The following is a 16,962-nucleotide window of genomic DNA, read 5'->3' as shown; positions in this document are numbered from 1 at the left end:
GGAGTATAAGATGCACCTTTTTCCCTCAAAAAAGAGGCTGAAAATCTGGTCTTATAAACTGAATACAGCATTTTTGGTCTCCTGAAACCCCGCCCCCTTTGCAAAAATGGCCATGCATAGCCTTTAGGAGGCTTCCAGAGTTCTCCTGGGGGCTGGGGAGGGCAGAAATGAGCAAAAAAACAAGCTGTTTGTTGCTCATTATTGCCCCCCCCCTCCCAGCCCCCAGGAGCATTCTACAAGCCTCCTACAGGCTACGCATGCCCTTCTTTTTGACAAAAAACGGGCCCGTTTTTGGGAGGTCTGCAGAGTGCAAAAAGGTTTTTTTTTAATTTGCCTCTTCAAGATCTTGGTGCGTCTTAATCTCTGAAAAATACGGTACATAAAAAGTATATGTTTAAGCTAGGTGATAACATTCTAGTTGGTCGTATCTGAGAACCATCATAATGAAGATATCCCAATCAATAGCATCAATCATCATTTGCAGTATTGTCAATATTAATTTGCATTTGAAGTATTACTGGAAGTTAGGGTTTGACATATTAGCATTAAATCATAGTTAACCTCATTTAGAAAAATGATAAATGTCTTGTTTTTGCAAACAAAATCCCTAATAGATACAAAAGGAACATAAAATCCTTAGACTAGTTTTCTGCTCATTGCTAGATCGACTTTAAGCTCCTCCTTACTGCTAGCCTTCCCCATAGACTGTCATCAACTCCACACTGTATCTCAATATATCCCTCATCTATGATCCTCACTTCTCCCTCAGTACGTAGCCTTTTAAAGGTCTCCTGCTTTATTAAACGGCTTGGATATTCAAGCTTTCGTTCCTATGAGTCTGATATATTGTACCAGAACAGGAGTCGCCAACCCTTGGACCATGGCCTGGCACTAAGTCACGGCCTGCCAAGAACCAGGCCACATAAGCGACTGAAGCCCCATTTGCAAAAGTGCCAGATCCAAGGCAGCATGTGAAACCACACCCCTCCCAAATCGCTGTCCACTTAACCTGGCTCTGGACCCTCCAAATGGTTGGGAGCCACTGTCCTAGAACACTGACACAATGCTGTATCTTGTATGTCCACATTCGTCTTTATGGATGAACCTATTCTGACAAATTCTGTGCCCAACCCTTATTCTTCATCTTCTCTCGAGCTTTAAACCCACGCACTGGACATATCTTTGAATTCTTATGTCTCATCCTCCCTTCTTTCTCAAGATTCCCATTAGAATTTTAGATTTGTAAGATGTGAAGTTTGTTTTGGTTACAATGGAAACCTGGAAGATATTGATGATTATCGTGAACACAGAACAAATACATATATAGCCAACTAAACAATGTGTTACCTTTTCTGAATCATGTGAGCTGACTTGTAGCACTGATTCACCAGTTACACCAACTCCTGTTCCTGATGGGTCTGTTGGAAAATCTGAGCAGAAGTCCAAAGAAATTAATTGTATAAATTACATAAGAAATATAGATATAGCTCATTAAACACTAAACATTCCCTTATTAGATAGATTGCATAAAAGGTGATGCCCCAAAAATCCAACCCTTCCATTGAGAAGACAGATTTGAGAAAAGGGCAAATACTTAAAGATTTCCTTTTGCCTGTAGCTTGATGTATTAAAATGACACTGGCGCTATTGTTTTCAACTGAAATTGGTAAGTCTGAGAGATTTGGGTAAGGAAGCTAGGCATTGCCCAGAATTCTTGACTGTATTTATTTACTGTTTTCTCCTTTTCCTTTTTTGGGATCGGAATTTCGAGTTCTCTTCCTTTCAGAAAATTATGGTAAATATCTCACTGCAAGGGACAATAAGATTCACATTATGAAGTTATCTCAATGTATTTATTCAATTATGGATTTGTGTGTCTTCTTTTAAAGCAATAAATTCCAAGAGTGTGAGGAAAGACTTGAAACCTTTTATAAGCTGTTGTTGATCAAAATGATTGGTAACAAAAGTTTTACTTATAAATCTAATCCAGATGTCCAAGACAAGATCTGTTTTCTGTTTATCTGATTGCTAACCAGATTTCTAAAGTGTTTCTCCAATTATAAATACAGTACTGCTAATGTCCAACGAGCAACATTGTTTGCAAAAATGTTAGCAGAAAAATAATTGAGGAATTAGCACAACTAAAAATAACTGCATGCTTCTGCCAACGTTCCGTTTACTTTATTGTTGCCATTGTGGCACAGGGCTCCCTTAGACTATGTCCTGGCTGCCATACCATATTATGCACCTGAGGGTTTTTGAGCAAGGATCTGTTAACTCACTCATTATGGCTTGTCATTATGTATGAATTCACCCATTATAACTTATTCAAGTGACATAACAAAATTTAGCCCTAGGAACATTATACTGTCATTCTCAAGATTTGAGATGGTCATGTTTTGTGTAGGAAATTAAGATCTATTCTTGCTAGATCTCTACAAAATCTGTAGTTCGCTTAAACTTGAAGAAACATAACCACACATGTCCCCTTGTCCCAAGAATGGAAACCTGTTGGATGCTAATGGCTATTGCCACAAGCAGCATGACCAATTGTCAGTGATAAAAGAAAGAAGTATCCAGCTGGATACAACTAGAAGGCCACAAGTTTTCCCTCCTCACTTAAAATCCTGACAAACAAAATAGAACTCGCTTAAAAAATTCCAGAAGCATTGAATTCTTATAAACCCATTCCCATGCTAGAAATCAATAGCAATTCAGAGTAGCAAAGAATCTGACTTTGAGAAAAGGTTAGAGCAAACACTTTAAATGGAAATCCTTACAAGAAGTAGCGTCTGGAAAAGAATGGATGCCATCTGAAAAAACAGACCATTCACGCTCAGGAGGTTCTGCAAGCTATAAAAGAGAATGCAACACAAATGAAAAGACATAATAAAATGATCAAGACAAGTAGGCTGAAAGAGGCATTCATCTTAATGAGCCTGGAACATAGAGCCCTGGTGGCGCAGTGGTTAGAAAGAATGCAGTATTGCAGGCTAACTTTGCCTATAGCCAGGAGTTCAATCCTGACCAGTTCAAGGTTGACTTAGTCTTCCATCCTTCTGAGGTTGGTAAAATCAGGACCCAGATTGCTGGGGTGATATGCTGGTTCTATAAACCGCTTAGCGAGGGCAATAAAGCATTATGACATGATAGGTACGTCTAAGTGCTATTCCAATTGCTGTTTTAAAATTTAAATTGCAAAATAAACTACAAATAAAAGCTTATACAATTCAGTTCTGCCATTTCTCATCTCAAAAGCTAAAATCAACGGCAAATTTTGACTGAAACAGATATTCCAACCATAGAAAAACTGTACTAACTTCAGACAAAATTTCACTTATTCCTTTTCCCTACGTCTTTTCCCATCCCCTATCATGTCAACATATATTTCAAAAATATGCTCCCACTCTTTTCATTCAACAAGATGTGGTAGATTTTCTCAATTTCCAAACATGTTGGCATTCAAGTCTCATGGTCTCTAGTTAGCTGGCATCCTTGGCACATTCCTACCTAGCAAGTGTTTATTGGAACTGAATTCGATTCAGTCGCTTGAGAGGGAGATGGCAGGCATATAAATTTAATAGATAAACCTAATTAAAAATTCCAGTAATTGGGAATCACCCAGAGCCACTCTGTGAGTGAGATAGGTGGTCTCTAAATTTGATATATCAATAAAGTAAAGTAAAATTACAATTCCAACTTGAGGGCACTGAATTGGGGAAGGCTGAGACTCCCCACACACACACACACACACACTATTTTGTGTGTCCAAGACTTGATTACTAGATTCCCAGTCCAGATTTTCTGATGAATAGGAAAGGCCAGGAAGGATTTGTTTATTTTATTTCTATTACACACTTCTTAGCCTCCCTTCTTTCTTGGATAACCTGGACAGCATTCTATCAAATCTCCCAAGCTTATGAAAACCTACAATGCATTGAATGATGACAGTTAAACAAAAACAAATATCACACTTACAACAGTAGGTGGCATTTCTTGAGGTTTAAGTGGTAATAAAGGTGGTGGGGAATCCCTGTCTCCAGTGACATTGTTCCTTTCAGCTAGATAGGAGACTCCACTGACGGAAGGTTGGTAGGGGGGCTGCAAAGCAATTGCTGGACGGATTGGGTCCCCAAGCTTCTTAGCACTGGAACTCAACTGCTCTTCAGACAATTGAGCAGATTTGGCTATAGCTTAAAGGCAAACAAGGCAGACAATACTGTGATTCAAAAGTGTACAATTAATATGCTTAGAATATATTATTGGTGGGGCTTTCCTTAGTTAAAATTAAATGCATATATAAATGTATGTATTTGTGTTACAACCCCTGATATGCCCAAATACCAAGTAAGGGTATGGCTAGCTGATGAGAGCTAAATAGCTTCAAATAGATCTATACTAGTCTCCCTTTATTTATTTATCAGCACAAATACAATATATATGTTTTTTTCTGGTAGATGGTGTGTCCTAGGGAGCCATTAGGTTTTTTGTAGATTAGGATCTCAACAGCCTACACCACAAAATACAATTCACCATGGAAATAGAAGCAAACAACCAACTTCCCTTTCTGGATGTCCTAATCTACAAAAAACCTAATGGCTCCCTAGGACACACCATCTACCAGAAAAAAACACACACCAACCGCTACTTAAATGCACAATCCCATCACCACCCTGCACAGATCAACTCTGTAGCCAAGACCCTCATCTCCAGAACCAAATGCCTAGCCAACAAAGACCACCTGAAAACTGAATTACACAAACTCACAAATGTATTAATCTCCAATGGATTCCAAAGAAAAACAATCACCAACCTAATCCAAAAAGAGACTCCCCCAAAAAACCAAGACACAGAACAGGACAATGGCATCGCCCTCCTCCCTTATATCAAAGGCACCACAGATAAAATCAGCAAAATTCTCCACAAGCACAATATCAGGACAGCCTTCACCACTGACCAAAAAATAGCCAACATCTTAAGAAACCCCAAAGACAAAATCCAACTAGAAAACCAAGGAGTCTACAAAATACCATGCAAAATCTGCCCAGCAATATACATAGGACAAACAAACAGAAGGATAAATGCACGCATCACAGAACACAAGAACGCAGTAAGAAAAAAAGAAAAAACTTCCTCCCTTTTCCAGCACCTTAAAGCTACAGGACATGAAATCAACTTTGAAGGAGCCAGGTTAATCTCCAAAACAGAACACCTCCACAAGAGAATAATCATGGAAGCCATCGAAATAGAGAAACACCCCCACAGCATGAACAAACGTGATGATACCTCCCGCCTACCAAACATCTGGAAACCAGCCCTAGCCAAAAAACGAACACCACCCACCACCCAAGCCGTTAAAATACAAAACAACAATGCACACACAGCCTGCACCAATCAGCACCAATCTACCAATCATGATACAACCACACAACCAATCATTCCACTTACTGAAACAAAGCCAGCACCCCATCCCCTCCCACCAAGACTTACAGAAAGACGGCAGCTCCGATCACATTTTAAGCCCACAGCTTGAAGATGGCAGGTGAGATCCTGCCGAAACGTTGCAAAGACAATCTCAACCTTACACGGGAAAAGACCCGAATACAACAAAACCAGCATACCTACACCCGTGAAAATCTACGAAAACAAATATATATATATATATATATATATATATATATATATATATATATATATATATATATATATATATATATATATATATATATATATATATATATATATATATATATATATATATACATATACATATACATATACATATACATATATACATATATACATATATATATATATACATATAATGTTATATTTGTACTGATAAATAAATAAAGGGAGACTAGTATAGATCTATTTCGAGCTAATTAGCTCTCATCAGCTAGCCATACCCTTACTGGGATTTGAATTCGGGCTGTATATATCTTAGGCAGGAGTCTTAGCCACTAAGCCATGGGCTCGCCTCCTTATCAGTATATATAGTTTTTTGGCTTAATTAATTTTATTCTTCTTTTGCAGCCATTTGTACAAATTGTTCCAAATTTCATAATATTCCGACTCTTGTCTTTTAATTTTAGTATTAATTTGTCCATCTCTGCACAATCCAAAATTTTTTGGATCACTAATTCGTATCACTAGTTTGTCCGAGGGAATATTATTTTGTTTCCAGCAATGGGCAAAGGCTATTCTAGCTGTGGTCAGCAGATGTGTTAATATGTACTTAATTTTCTTTGTATATTTCCCTTTGATTATTCCCAGCAGAAAGAATTCGGGTTTGTATTTTATTTGTTCTCCTGTAATTTCTTGCATCCCTTTCCAAATTTTTGTCCAATATTTTTGAGTTTCCGGGCAGGTCCACCATATGTGATAGAAAGTCCCTTGTATTTTTTTACACTTCCAGCAGATCGGATTCATGTTTGGGTACATTTTAGCCAATCTCGTTGGTGGTAAATGCCAACAATAAAACATTTTATACATATTTTCTTTGAGTGCTACTGATTGTGTTAGTTTATAATTTGTGTTCCAAATTCTCTCCCAATCCACTAGATCTATATTATGTCCAAAGTTTTTGGCCCACGCTATCATGCAACCTTTAACTTTTTCTTCTTCTAATGTTACTTCTAATAAATATTTGTAAATTTTCGTTATGAATTTATTTTCCGGGCCAATTAAAATTTTATCTATTTGTTGTAATTCTACATATATTCCATATTCTTTTACATCTTTTTTGTATCTCGATTGTAGTTGAAGGTATGGCCACCAGTCTATATATTTTGCTCCTTTAATTCCTGATTTGTTTTCAAATTTCCTTGGATGTCTAAAATTTCACTATATCTAACCATTTTCGATAGATCTAGTGTATTGGGTTGTGTCATGGCTTCCATAGTGGAAAGCCATGTTGGTATTTTCATGTAGTATTTTTCTGTAATTTTATTCCAGAACTGTATCAGTGCATCTCTAATATAGTGTCTATGAAAGTATTTTAGTTTCCTTTTACCCTCTTCCCATAGGAAAAAGTGCCATCCCGTTTGCAAATAGTGGCCCTCTAATGTTAGTATTCTTTTATTTTTAAAATTTATCCAATCCCTAATTCATGTTAATGCTGCTGCTTTGTAATAAAGCTCCCAGTCAGAAAGTCCCATACCATCTCTGCTTCTGTCATCCTGTAGAACTTTCAACTTTATCCTGGCTTTCTTCCCTTGCCATATAAATTTTAACATAATCTTGTTCAATTCAATAAAAAAAATTTTTTCTAATTTTATGGGGATTGTTTGAAATAAGTATAATAGTCTCAGTAATACATTCATTTTTATCGCTGCTATTTTCTCTAACAGTGATAGTTGTAGGTTCCCCCATAATTCTAGATCTATTTTTATTTGTTGCACTAATTTTGTATAATTATTTTCTTTTATAGTTGAGCACTTTGCAGTTAGCCATATTCCAAGATATTTAACTTTCTTTATCACTTGCAGTCCTATTATTCTTTCTAATTCTTTATTTTGTTCTTCCTTCAAATTTTTAGTTATCATTTTAGTCTTTTCTCTATTAATCTTTAACCTTGCTACATCTCCATATTTTTCTAATTCTCGCACTATTTCCTGTTTCTAGCGGATCTTCTATAATGAATACCAAATCATCTGCAAAGGCCTGAATTTTATACTCCTCTCTTTTAATTTTAGTTCCTCTTACCTCCGAATTTTGTCTAATTCTTATAAGCATACTTTCAACCATCAGGATAAATAACAGAGGTGATAGTGGGCAACCCTGCCTTACTCCTTTCATTATTTTAAAGGTCTCTGTACTTTCCCCATTTAATGATATATTTGCCCTTTGGGTAGAGTATATCGTTTCTATTAATTTTTCAAATTGGTCCCCTAATTTCATATTTTTAATTTGTTGTATCATGAATTCCCAATTTAAATTGTCAAATGCCTTCTGTGCATCCAGAAAGGCAAGTGCCACTTGTTTCTCTAGATGCGCCCCATAGTACTCTAAGATATTTGCTACTATTCTGGTATTATTCCTAATTTGTCTTGTTGGGAGAAATCCATTTTGGTCTGGATGTATATAGTCATTTAATAGTTTTTTCAATCTCTCTACTATTATTGTCGCGAATATTATATAGTCGGCATTTAACAATGAGATTGGCCTATAGTTTTGAATCTGTTTTTTATCTGCACCTTCTTTAAATATTAATGTAATATGTGCTTCCCTCCATGAATCCGGTATTTTTGCTTTCATCAGTGCCTCATTATACATCACCAACATCAAGGGTTCTATCAATTCATTCAATTCATCTATTATTTTATACCATTCTGCTGGAAATCCATCTGGGCCTGGCGTTTTATTATTTTTCTGTTTTTGGATCCCTGTTTCAATTCTAGTTTTGTTATTTATTTATTTTTTACATTTCTTTCATGTCTTCTGTTATTGACGGTGTTTCTTCTCCGTTCAGATATTCTTTTATTTGTTTTTCATCTGCTTGTTCCCCTTTATACAGATTCTCAAAGTACTTGTATGCAATCTTTTTCTTCCCTTCCATTGTATGTTGTAATTCACCAGTTTCCTCTTCAAGTTGATATATTAAGCTTTTTCCTCTCTCTTTTCTCAATCTGTATGACAACCACTTCCCCGGTTTATTTGCTTGTCAAAGAAGTTTTGTTTCGTTAGTTTTAGGCCCTTTACCATTTCTTCCTGGTCTGATATATTTAATTTATGTTTTGCTAACATCCAATCCTTTCTAATTTTGTCATTCTGTGGCTTATTTTGTAATTCTATTTCTAAATTTTTAATTTCCTCCTCTAATATCTTCTGTTGTGCCAATTTCTCTTTGTTTCTTTTTGCTGAATACACTATAATAATTCCGCGGGAATAAGCTTTCACTGAAATATAACTTTCACTGAAATATAACCATCCCCAGGATAAGACCGTTGAATATCAACATCATTATCTTAGAAAGATGCTCACCTGGTCTTTCTGAAATAACAGTATTTTTTCCACTGGGGGGCAGACCAAATGATTCTCTAAAAGTTGCACGTACTTCAGATCCTGCAGGCTTTTTTGGGACTTCTTTTCCTGATGGTAACACTGAAAAACATTCATTAGCAGAATATGAATATTTAACCTAGTAATTTTGTGAATGTTAGGAAGTAGGTTTAGAGCACAGGATACAATGAAGTATCTTCTTTCAGGGCATCAGTAAAGTTTTTCCATAACTTCCAACTGGAGGGGGATTTTTATATATTTTTCCCAGGAAATAAAAGACAGGTTGAGAAATAAATCTGCACCTAATTTTCTAGAAATAGCTGCAGGTGGAGGAGAAAATCTACTCAAAACCTGGAACTGTATTACACTACATCAAAAATAACCCTTGCTTCTTACAGCCCTCTAGTCCCTATTTGGGATAGAGTTGGAGTGACTGGATGGAGCTGAGAGTTTACTGGCTGTGTGCCCTTCCTGATGCCTATGTGGAGTTCACAGCATATATTTTTTCTTTGTGGCCTAGGAGAGAAACATCTGCCGCTACCTAGGATTGAACTCTCCACCTTCTGAGTGGGAGTCGAGCATCTTCACCATTAGGTCGCTCTAATATTATCCTACATTCTTAAAGGAAAATCGGTCTATTAAAATTCTCATAAAACTACTTATTTTGCAGTGCACAAAGGATGATCCCTCAGTTAGGGGTGAAATCTGCACAGGTTGTATGGAGGAGTGAACTGACCTATACTCACTGGGAAAGTTTTATTTTTTTTAATGAAACATATAGAGGTTTTTTCACAGGAGGGATGACAACAGCCCACACTTGAGACTTTCAAAGTGTTCCTTGTACAATAACCATTTCATCAGTCACATTTGGCTGTTGTTGTTTTTTCCAGAGCCTGCTCACCTTCATTTCTCAGCGAAAATAAATAAGCTGTGTCACCAAGCTTGATCAGCTCACTTGTAGATTCTGAACCACCAGCCTCCCAAGATGGATCAAGTAGTTCTGACGACTGAGAAGATCTAAACAGAACACAATACAGTAAGGTGCTTTTTATGATTTGGCCACAAGGTGGTAGAATACATAAGAAGCATCAGTCAACGCCTTCAGTCCTACAGAAATTAAGGGGGAAGGGATGTTGCCAATATATTAGAACCATGACAGAAACGCAGTGAGAAAAAGGTTAACTTCAACTTTCCAGCTGAGCACTTATTTTGTGAGAGGCAACTGGTGCCTTCTTTCCTGTGCCCGGCTTCTTTCATGAAAGAAGGTCCTGCGCTTGGCATGGATGTAGGACCTGGGGAGATGCCAGAGAAAACTTGGCTGCACCAGTGTGAAAAGTAACGGCGTGAAAGGCCCTGAATGGTGCAGGAGTAGCATGTGATATGGTGGCAGGCAGGGCTGGATGTTGGGGCAGCTGACAGGAGGAGGTAGTTAGGCAGCCAACAGGGCAAAGAGGGAGGGAGGAAGATGGGCAGATGGGGGGGGATTTCAAAGTAGGCAGCCCCTTACCTTACAGAGGCTCCGGGCTGGGAAGGGACCAAGCTACGAATGGCTTGGGCTGGTGGGTCCTCACCTAATGCTCAGATTCAGTTAAGAAGGCCATCAGTTAACAATGACTGCCAGGGTTGAAATAATTGAGCAATGTTGTCGCGTGACATTATGCTTTACAAAGGCATTGCTTAGTGACAGTAATTCTGGCCCCCTATTACCATTGTTAACCAAAGACTACCTATAATTTGTTAATTAAGCTACCTTGAGTCTTTCCAATGTGTCCGCCAAATATGTATAACAAGTTAAATCTAATTGCAGATGCAGTGATAAGGTAGCAAGTGTTGCTCCAATAGTAATTTTCTCAAGCAACTTGGAAGAGAAAGAATACATTTTTCCTGCAATTCATGAGAATTCATACAGAATGTGTCAGGAATAGTTATGACAACCTCTGTCCACATATAAAATATTTCAAAGGTGCAGCCAACTGTATGTGCCAAAGGTGAAATATCTGAAAAGAGCCTGAACGGTTGCATTATTCCTTATTAATGCTACCTAACAAAGTGAAAACCAACTACTCGGTGGCGCAGTGGTTGGAGTGCAGTACTGCAGGCTACTTCTGCTGACTGCCGGCTGACTGCAATTTGGCAGTTGGAATCTCACCAGGCTCAAGGTTGACTCAGCCTTCCATCCTTCCGAGGTGGGTAAAATGAGGACCCAGATTGTTGGGGGCAATAGGCTAACTCTGTAAATTGCTTAGAGGGCTATAAAGCTCGTAAAGCGGTCTATAAGTCTAAGTGCTATGGATACTTATAAGCCCTTTGTAAGCTAGTAAAGCAGCAGACAACTATGGACTTGTCTTACCCTTCAGCTGAGGGTTGCTCTAGGGAGGGAACTGGGATGTCAAAGCCATCTTCTGGCATCTTTGAATCAGTGTGCTGGACCTCTGTTTCTGCCATCTGCTTAAGACCACCTGTTTATAAACAATACTATTAAAAGCAATAGATACAAAAAAAATTGCAAAATAAATTAACATTCTTCCCTCCTATGCATACATCTGTCCTGGCACTTTTTAGAATCTATTGGCCAATGAAACAAAATAACAAAAAAAAATACAGATAGTCCTCAACCATTCATGTAGTGGCCATTCAAAGTTACAATGGCACTGGAAAAACTAACAACCGGTCCTCACAACAGTTGCAGCATCTCCATGGTCACATGATCAAAATCTGATTGCTTGGCAGCCGGTATGTATTTATGAGACATGCGGCATTAACTTGTGCATCTATCCGGTAGTTGTAGTCAAACCTTTTCATTTCCTTTCTTATGGTTTACTTCCAAACTGTAGTACTTGCAATGTGGCTTCGGCAGTTTTGAAAATACAAACCACATCATCACTTTAAAACAGTGGTGCTCAACCTGTGGGTCGGGACCCGTTTGTGGGTCAAATGACCCATTCACAGGGTCCATCGGAACCATCGGAAAACACATATTTTTGAAAAAATACGGATCTATTTTACTTACTTTCATAGAAAGATATTTAACCACAAAATATCCATGAAGAGGACGTTACAATTACAATCTATCCATAAGAATGGCTCTTCATTCTATAACTGGATTAATATATCAATATATTACAATTAAGTTTGTTGCTGCTGTACTCATGTGTTGAGCAAAATCATAAACCACAGCCATCCTAGAATGCCTTGCTGAAATTTGTCCACAAAGTTGAAAATTGATAATTTTTTCCTCTGAAAACCCAGTAAAAAAAAAGGTTTGCTTAACCTTTTGGGGGATTGTAAAAACAGTCTCCCCTATTACAAAAAAACCCCTGAAGAAATAAGAGCCCAATGCAGGTAATCCTCATCTTACAACCATTCATTTAGCAACCATTTGAAGTTACAATGGCACTGAAATAAATGACTTACAATGGTCCTTGCACATATAACCGTTGCAACATTGTACCATCATGATCAAAATTCAGGAGTTTGACAACTGGTATGTACATACAGCAGTAACAGCATTCCGGGTCATGAGATTGCCGTTTGTGACCTTTCCAGCAAAGTCAACGGGGGAAGATGGATTTGCCTAATGACCACATGTTTCACTTAGCTACCTTGCTTAGCAATGGAAATTCTAGTCCCAATTGTGGTCATAAATTGAGGACTACCTGTATATCAGCTTTGCCATCTTCTACAATGTTGCTGGGTAATTTCTGTACCATCTGCAGATTTCAGAAGCCAATATTCCATTTTTAAAGTCTATTAAAGTCTATTAACAACTTGCTTCACCTCGTTACAAATCAAAATCAACTTCTATCTTATAAAATTAAACAAACCACATTAAGGCTTTGCATAATTTGTAAACCTACCCAACGAAGGCATTTCATGTGTAGCAATCAGAATTTCTTATAGGAACCCACGAGTCATGTAAATATCACAAACTGCTTTTATTGAGATGAGAAAGAAACACACCACACTCCCACTAATTAAGGTAACATTAACATTAAGGTAACAAGAAGCAATGGGTGGAAACTAATCAAGGAGAGAAGCAACTTAGAACTGAGGAGAAACTTCCTGACAGTGAGAACAATTAATCAGTGGAACAGCTTGCCTCCAGAAGTTGTGAGAGCCCCAACACTGGAAGTCTTTAAGAAGATGTTGGATAGCCATTTGTCTGAAACGGTATAGGGTTTCCTGCCTAGGCAGGGGGTTGGACTAGAAGACCTCCAAGGTCCCTTCCAACTCTACTATTGTATTGTATTGTATTTTCAGCAAAAGGCAATTTGAGATAATTGCACGAGACACTTTTAAATGAAACGTTTCATCTATAATTTGAGTAAAAACATACTTTCGGTGCTTGCTAGTATCACTATAGCAAGGTGCATTCATTACATCCAAACAATAAAACGTAATTACTTTATAGCAAAGGCTAGCACAATCAATTAGTGAGCCACTAAATGCTTAACACTCAGTAATGATGTTTTTAAAAAATCAATTACATCCCCATTTCTTGAAGTGGACATATAAATACTAATAAAAAGACATTATTATTTCTCAAAAAAGATAATGTATGGTTTAATAAGCTATTTCTCTCACCATCCTGTTGAGAAGCAGTTTCACTTTCTTCCGTAAGATATTCAAGTAAGCCATCAAATATTTCCAAGAGATTCCTAACAGACTCCGTATCTCCTTTCACAATATTTTCCCCTTAATAAAAACACACAGTATTATCTTAGAACAGAAGTAAAAGGTTGGGAGGATGCAAACTGAACTGGGCTAAGAGCAAAATTCTCAGGTTCTGCTCCAATGAGCACTCCTGATAAGTGAACCTGCCAACTTAAAATAGTAACTGCACATGTATTAGATTTCATTCTGTTGGGAATGCTCATTCTAATGAAGAACAGCTTCTTGCAGCAACACGACACCATGCAAAATCAGTTTCTTTCATTCCAGACAACTTTCTCTGCCTGGCCTTCCTCCAAGAAAGGCAGTGCTGAAAGAAAAACTCATCATATAATTCCCAGAGTTACAATATACAATAGTTGTCTTCAATCTGCATTGTCCAAAAAACCCAGGAACCCCAACATAAAAAGTTGTAGTACCAGCACAACTGAGGCATCACCATGAATGGGGGGGAAATAATTAAAGCCAGAGAACATTAATTCTGGGACTTGTTGAATCAGCTCAGTGAAAAACATTAGAACATCTGGGATAACATCTAATCCGTGATACGTTTAGGGATACTATGAGTTTTAAAAGCTCGTAAAATATTCCTTTATTCTTCCCTCTACGTCCATGTGCTTTGCCACGAAAGGAATACAGTCATTGTTTCTGACCTGCATTTCACAGTTTTGATGGGGATTGTTTTGCTACTTGGCTAAAATCATCTCAAGGAAAACCAATTTGTTACAACTGAAAATTTTCTGTTAGGAAGATGGCTGGCACGGAGGCAAGTCAATCAGGAAAAGATTCAGCTGGTGGCTCCTTCCAGCAACCTGCAATACCGTGTTTCCCCGAAAATACGACAGGGTCTTATATTTTTTTGACCGACAAAATATGGCCTAGGGCTTATTAAAGGGGAGGGCTTATTGCTTTTGGGCTGCCAGGAGGCTTCTCCCTTGCGACCGGGCTCCCGAAGAGCCGGGCACAGCCTCAGGGTCGAATGGCTGTGTTGCGCTGTCGCAGCAGCAACACAGCAGCCATGAGGTGACCATGCCTGCGAGCAGCCGCCCGGCAACCCCCCTTTCCAGCCGGGCACAGCGCCGCTGACTGACCTAGCTGTACCCGGAAGACACTAAGCAACACGAGCGCCTTTTCGCCGCCCTCCGCCTCCCACGGCTCGGCGCCTTCGTAATGCCCCTAGGTGAGGGAATGGGGCTCTGCATGGCTGGAGAGGGGGGTTGCGCAAACGGCTTTTCTGCTCCCCGCTCATGCGACTCGCAGGTTCACAATGCCCTTGGCTAACTCTACAGTACTGCTTGGGGTTTTTTTGCGGCTTTCAAAGCATGGAGGATGGATGCCGCTCTGGGAGTACGCTCTATGGTTGTACGCTCTGCAGCCCACAACCATAGAGTGTACTCCCAGAGCGGCATCCGTCCTCCGTGCTTTGAAAGCTGCAAAAAAACAAAACAAGCGGCAGGCGGCGCCAGCAGCGGAGATGCCCTGCCTGGCTCTGCAGGTACTATAGAGTTAGCCAAGGGTATCGTGAGCCTGCGAGTCGCACAACTGGGGAGCGGAAAAGCCGCTTGCGCAACCCTCCTCTCCAGCCATGCAGAGCCCCATTCACTCACCTAGGGGCATTACGAAGGCGCCGAGCTGTGGGAGGCAGTGGGCGGCGAAAAGGTGCTCGTATTGCTTAGTGTCTTCCAGGTACCGCTAGGTCGGTCAGTGGCGCTGTGCCCGGCTGGAAAGGGGGGTTGCCGGGCGGCTGCTCACAGGCATGGTCACCTCATGGTGCTGTGTTGCTGCTGCGACAGTGCAACACAGCCATTCGACCCTAAGGCTGTGCCCGGCTCTTCGGGAGCCCGCTTGCAAGAGAGCAGCTGCCCAGCAACCCCCCCTCTTCAGCTGGGCACAGCACCACTGACCGACCTAGCGGTACCCCAAAATCACCAAGCAACGCGAGCGCCTTTGCCCCCCACCTCGTTCCCGCGGCTTGGTGCCTTCGGGATACTGCTAGGTCGGCGAGCAGTGCTCTGCCTGGCTGGAGGGGGGGTGTCGAGGGGGCTTATTTTCAGGGGGGGTGCTAATACACGATACATATATTAAGAGCCTAATGCTTTCAAAGTGCATCCTACAAAGTTTAAATCCCATTAGAACAAGGGAAACTTTAGATGAGAAACTGATTCTTTGCCAGTTTTAAATCTAGGTACTGAATCGTTTATTGTGTAAACAAAGATAAGCACTTGTTATATAATGTGTACTATCAAGATTCTTTGGAAACATTTACTTATAATTACAACTGAATTTGTCGTTACCAATTTTCACTTTATCTGCCAGATAAACATTATTAAGGCCTGGTGGAAGTATCTTGTATTAAACGCAAATTTTTAATCAGCTAATTACATTTTTTTAGTACTAATGAAGTTCGAATGTAGTATAAAAGCATCCTCCTTGCTGTTAATGCAAAAGATAGCACAGCTTTCAATATTGCTGACACTGACCAAGGTTTGTTTGAGCAGAACACAACAAATAGTTGCCATAAATGTTACTATTTTACTATAGTTAAAGGGCTATAGCATAATTGTATTCTCGTTCATTTTGACTATAGCATTTATAAAAGTAAGGCATGCCTGAAAGTACCTTGGTAATAATTTTATGCCATCAAAACCTAATTCAAATTTTCAGCAATGGATTTAAAATCTGTAAAATAGATTAAAACTGCCGTATTTTTCAGACTATAAGATGCACTCCCCCCCCCAAGTGGGTGGAAATGTCTGTGCGTCTTATAGAGCGCATATTGCAATGGGGAGGGGAGGGGGGTTGGTGAGGCACCAACCAGCTGTTGTAGGCAGAGGGGATTGCCATGGCTCCCTATTGTTGCCGCCGAGCAGCAGCTGCTTGGCAGCAAAGGCTCCAACGTTTCCCAGCAGCGGCATCAGCTCAGCTCAGTTGACTGGTGGTGGGCACAACAGAATGGCGCCATGACGAGCCACTTGCTGGGGCTGTGATAACATACTGAAGCTGACCAGGCTGTTTTCTGTTTGCTGCAAGGATGCTAGCCAGATGAATACCAGATGGATGCTGGGAGGCAGAGGCAGATTTTTTTCCTCTTGTTTTCCTCCTCTAAAGCTAATCTGCGTCTTATAGGCTGGAGCATTTTATAGTCCAAAAAATACGATACTTCTGCCTACTTGAAAACAACCTTCCCTAAATCTTACTTTTGAATAGACATTTCTAAGACTGCAAACTTTGATTTTACTAGAACAATTTGTGAGCAAGTACTTTGGAGCAGATTGCTCAGCAGTTGTC

General features: G+C 39.4%; 1 protein-coding gene across 1 annotated transcript in view; it reads right to left on the bottom strand.

Annotated features, from left to right (window-relative positions):
• The window catches only part of CEP95 (centrosomal protein 95), a 38,361-nt gene that overhangs the window by 18,097 nt on the left and 3,302 nt on the right, over positions 1–16,962 (bottom strand). Inside the window, exons 4-10 of the mRNA XM_081934403.1 lie at positions 13,588–13,698; positions 11,354–11,462; positions 9,905–10,020; positions 8,986–9,105; positions 3,979–4,193; positions 2,781–2,853; positions 1,348–1,430 (exon numbers count right to left, since the gene is read on the bottom strand). Of these exons, the coding sequence (XP_081790529.1) occupies positions 1,348–1,430; positions 2,781–2,853; positions 3,979–4,193; positions 8,986–9,105; positions 9,905–10,020; positions 11,354–11,462; positions 13,588–13,698 (827 nt within the window). The remainder of the gene's footprint in view (positions 1–1,347; positions 1,431–2,780; positions 2,854–3,978; positions 4,194–8,985; positions 9,106–9,904; positions 10,021–11,353; positions 11,463–13,587; positions 13,699–16,962) is intronic.

Source organism: Natrix helvetica (genome assembly GCF_964273705.1).
Source record: "Natrix helvetica genome assembly, chromosome: 1".
NCBI classification, from domain to species: Eukaryota; Metazoa; Chordata; class Lepidosauria; order Squamata; family Natricidae; genus Natrix; species Natrix helvetica.
The sequence above is the reverse complement of the archived record's forward strand: the minus strand, read 5'-3'. Positions and strand labels throughout refer to the sequence as shown.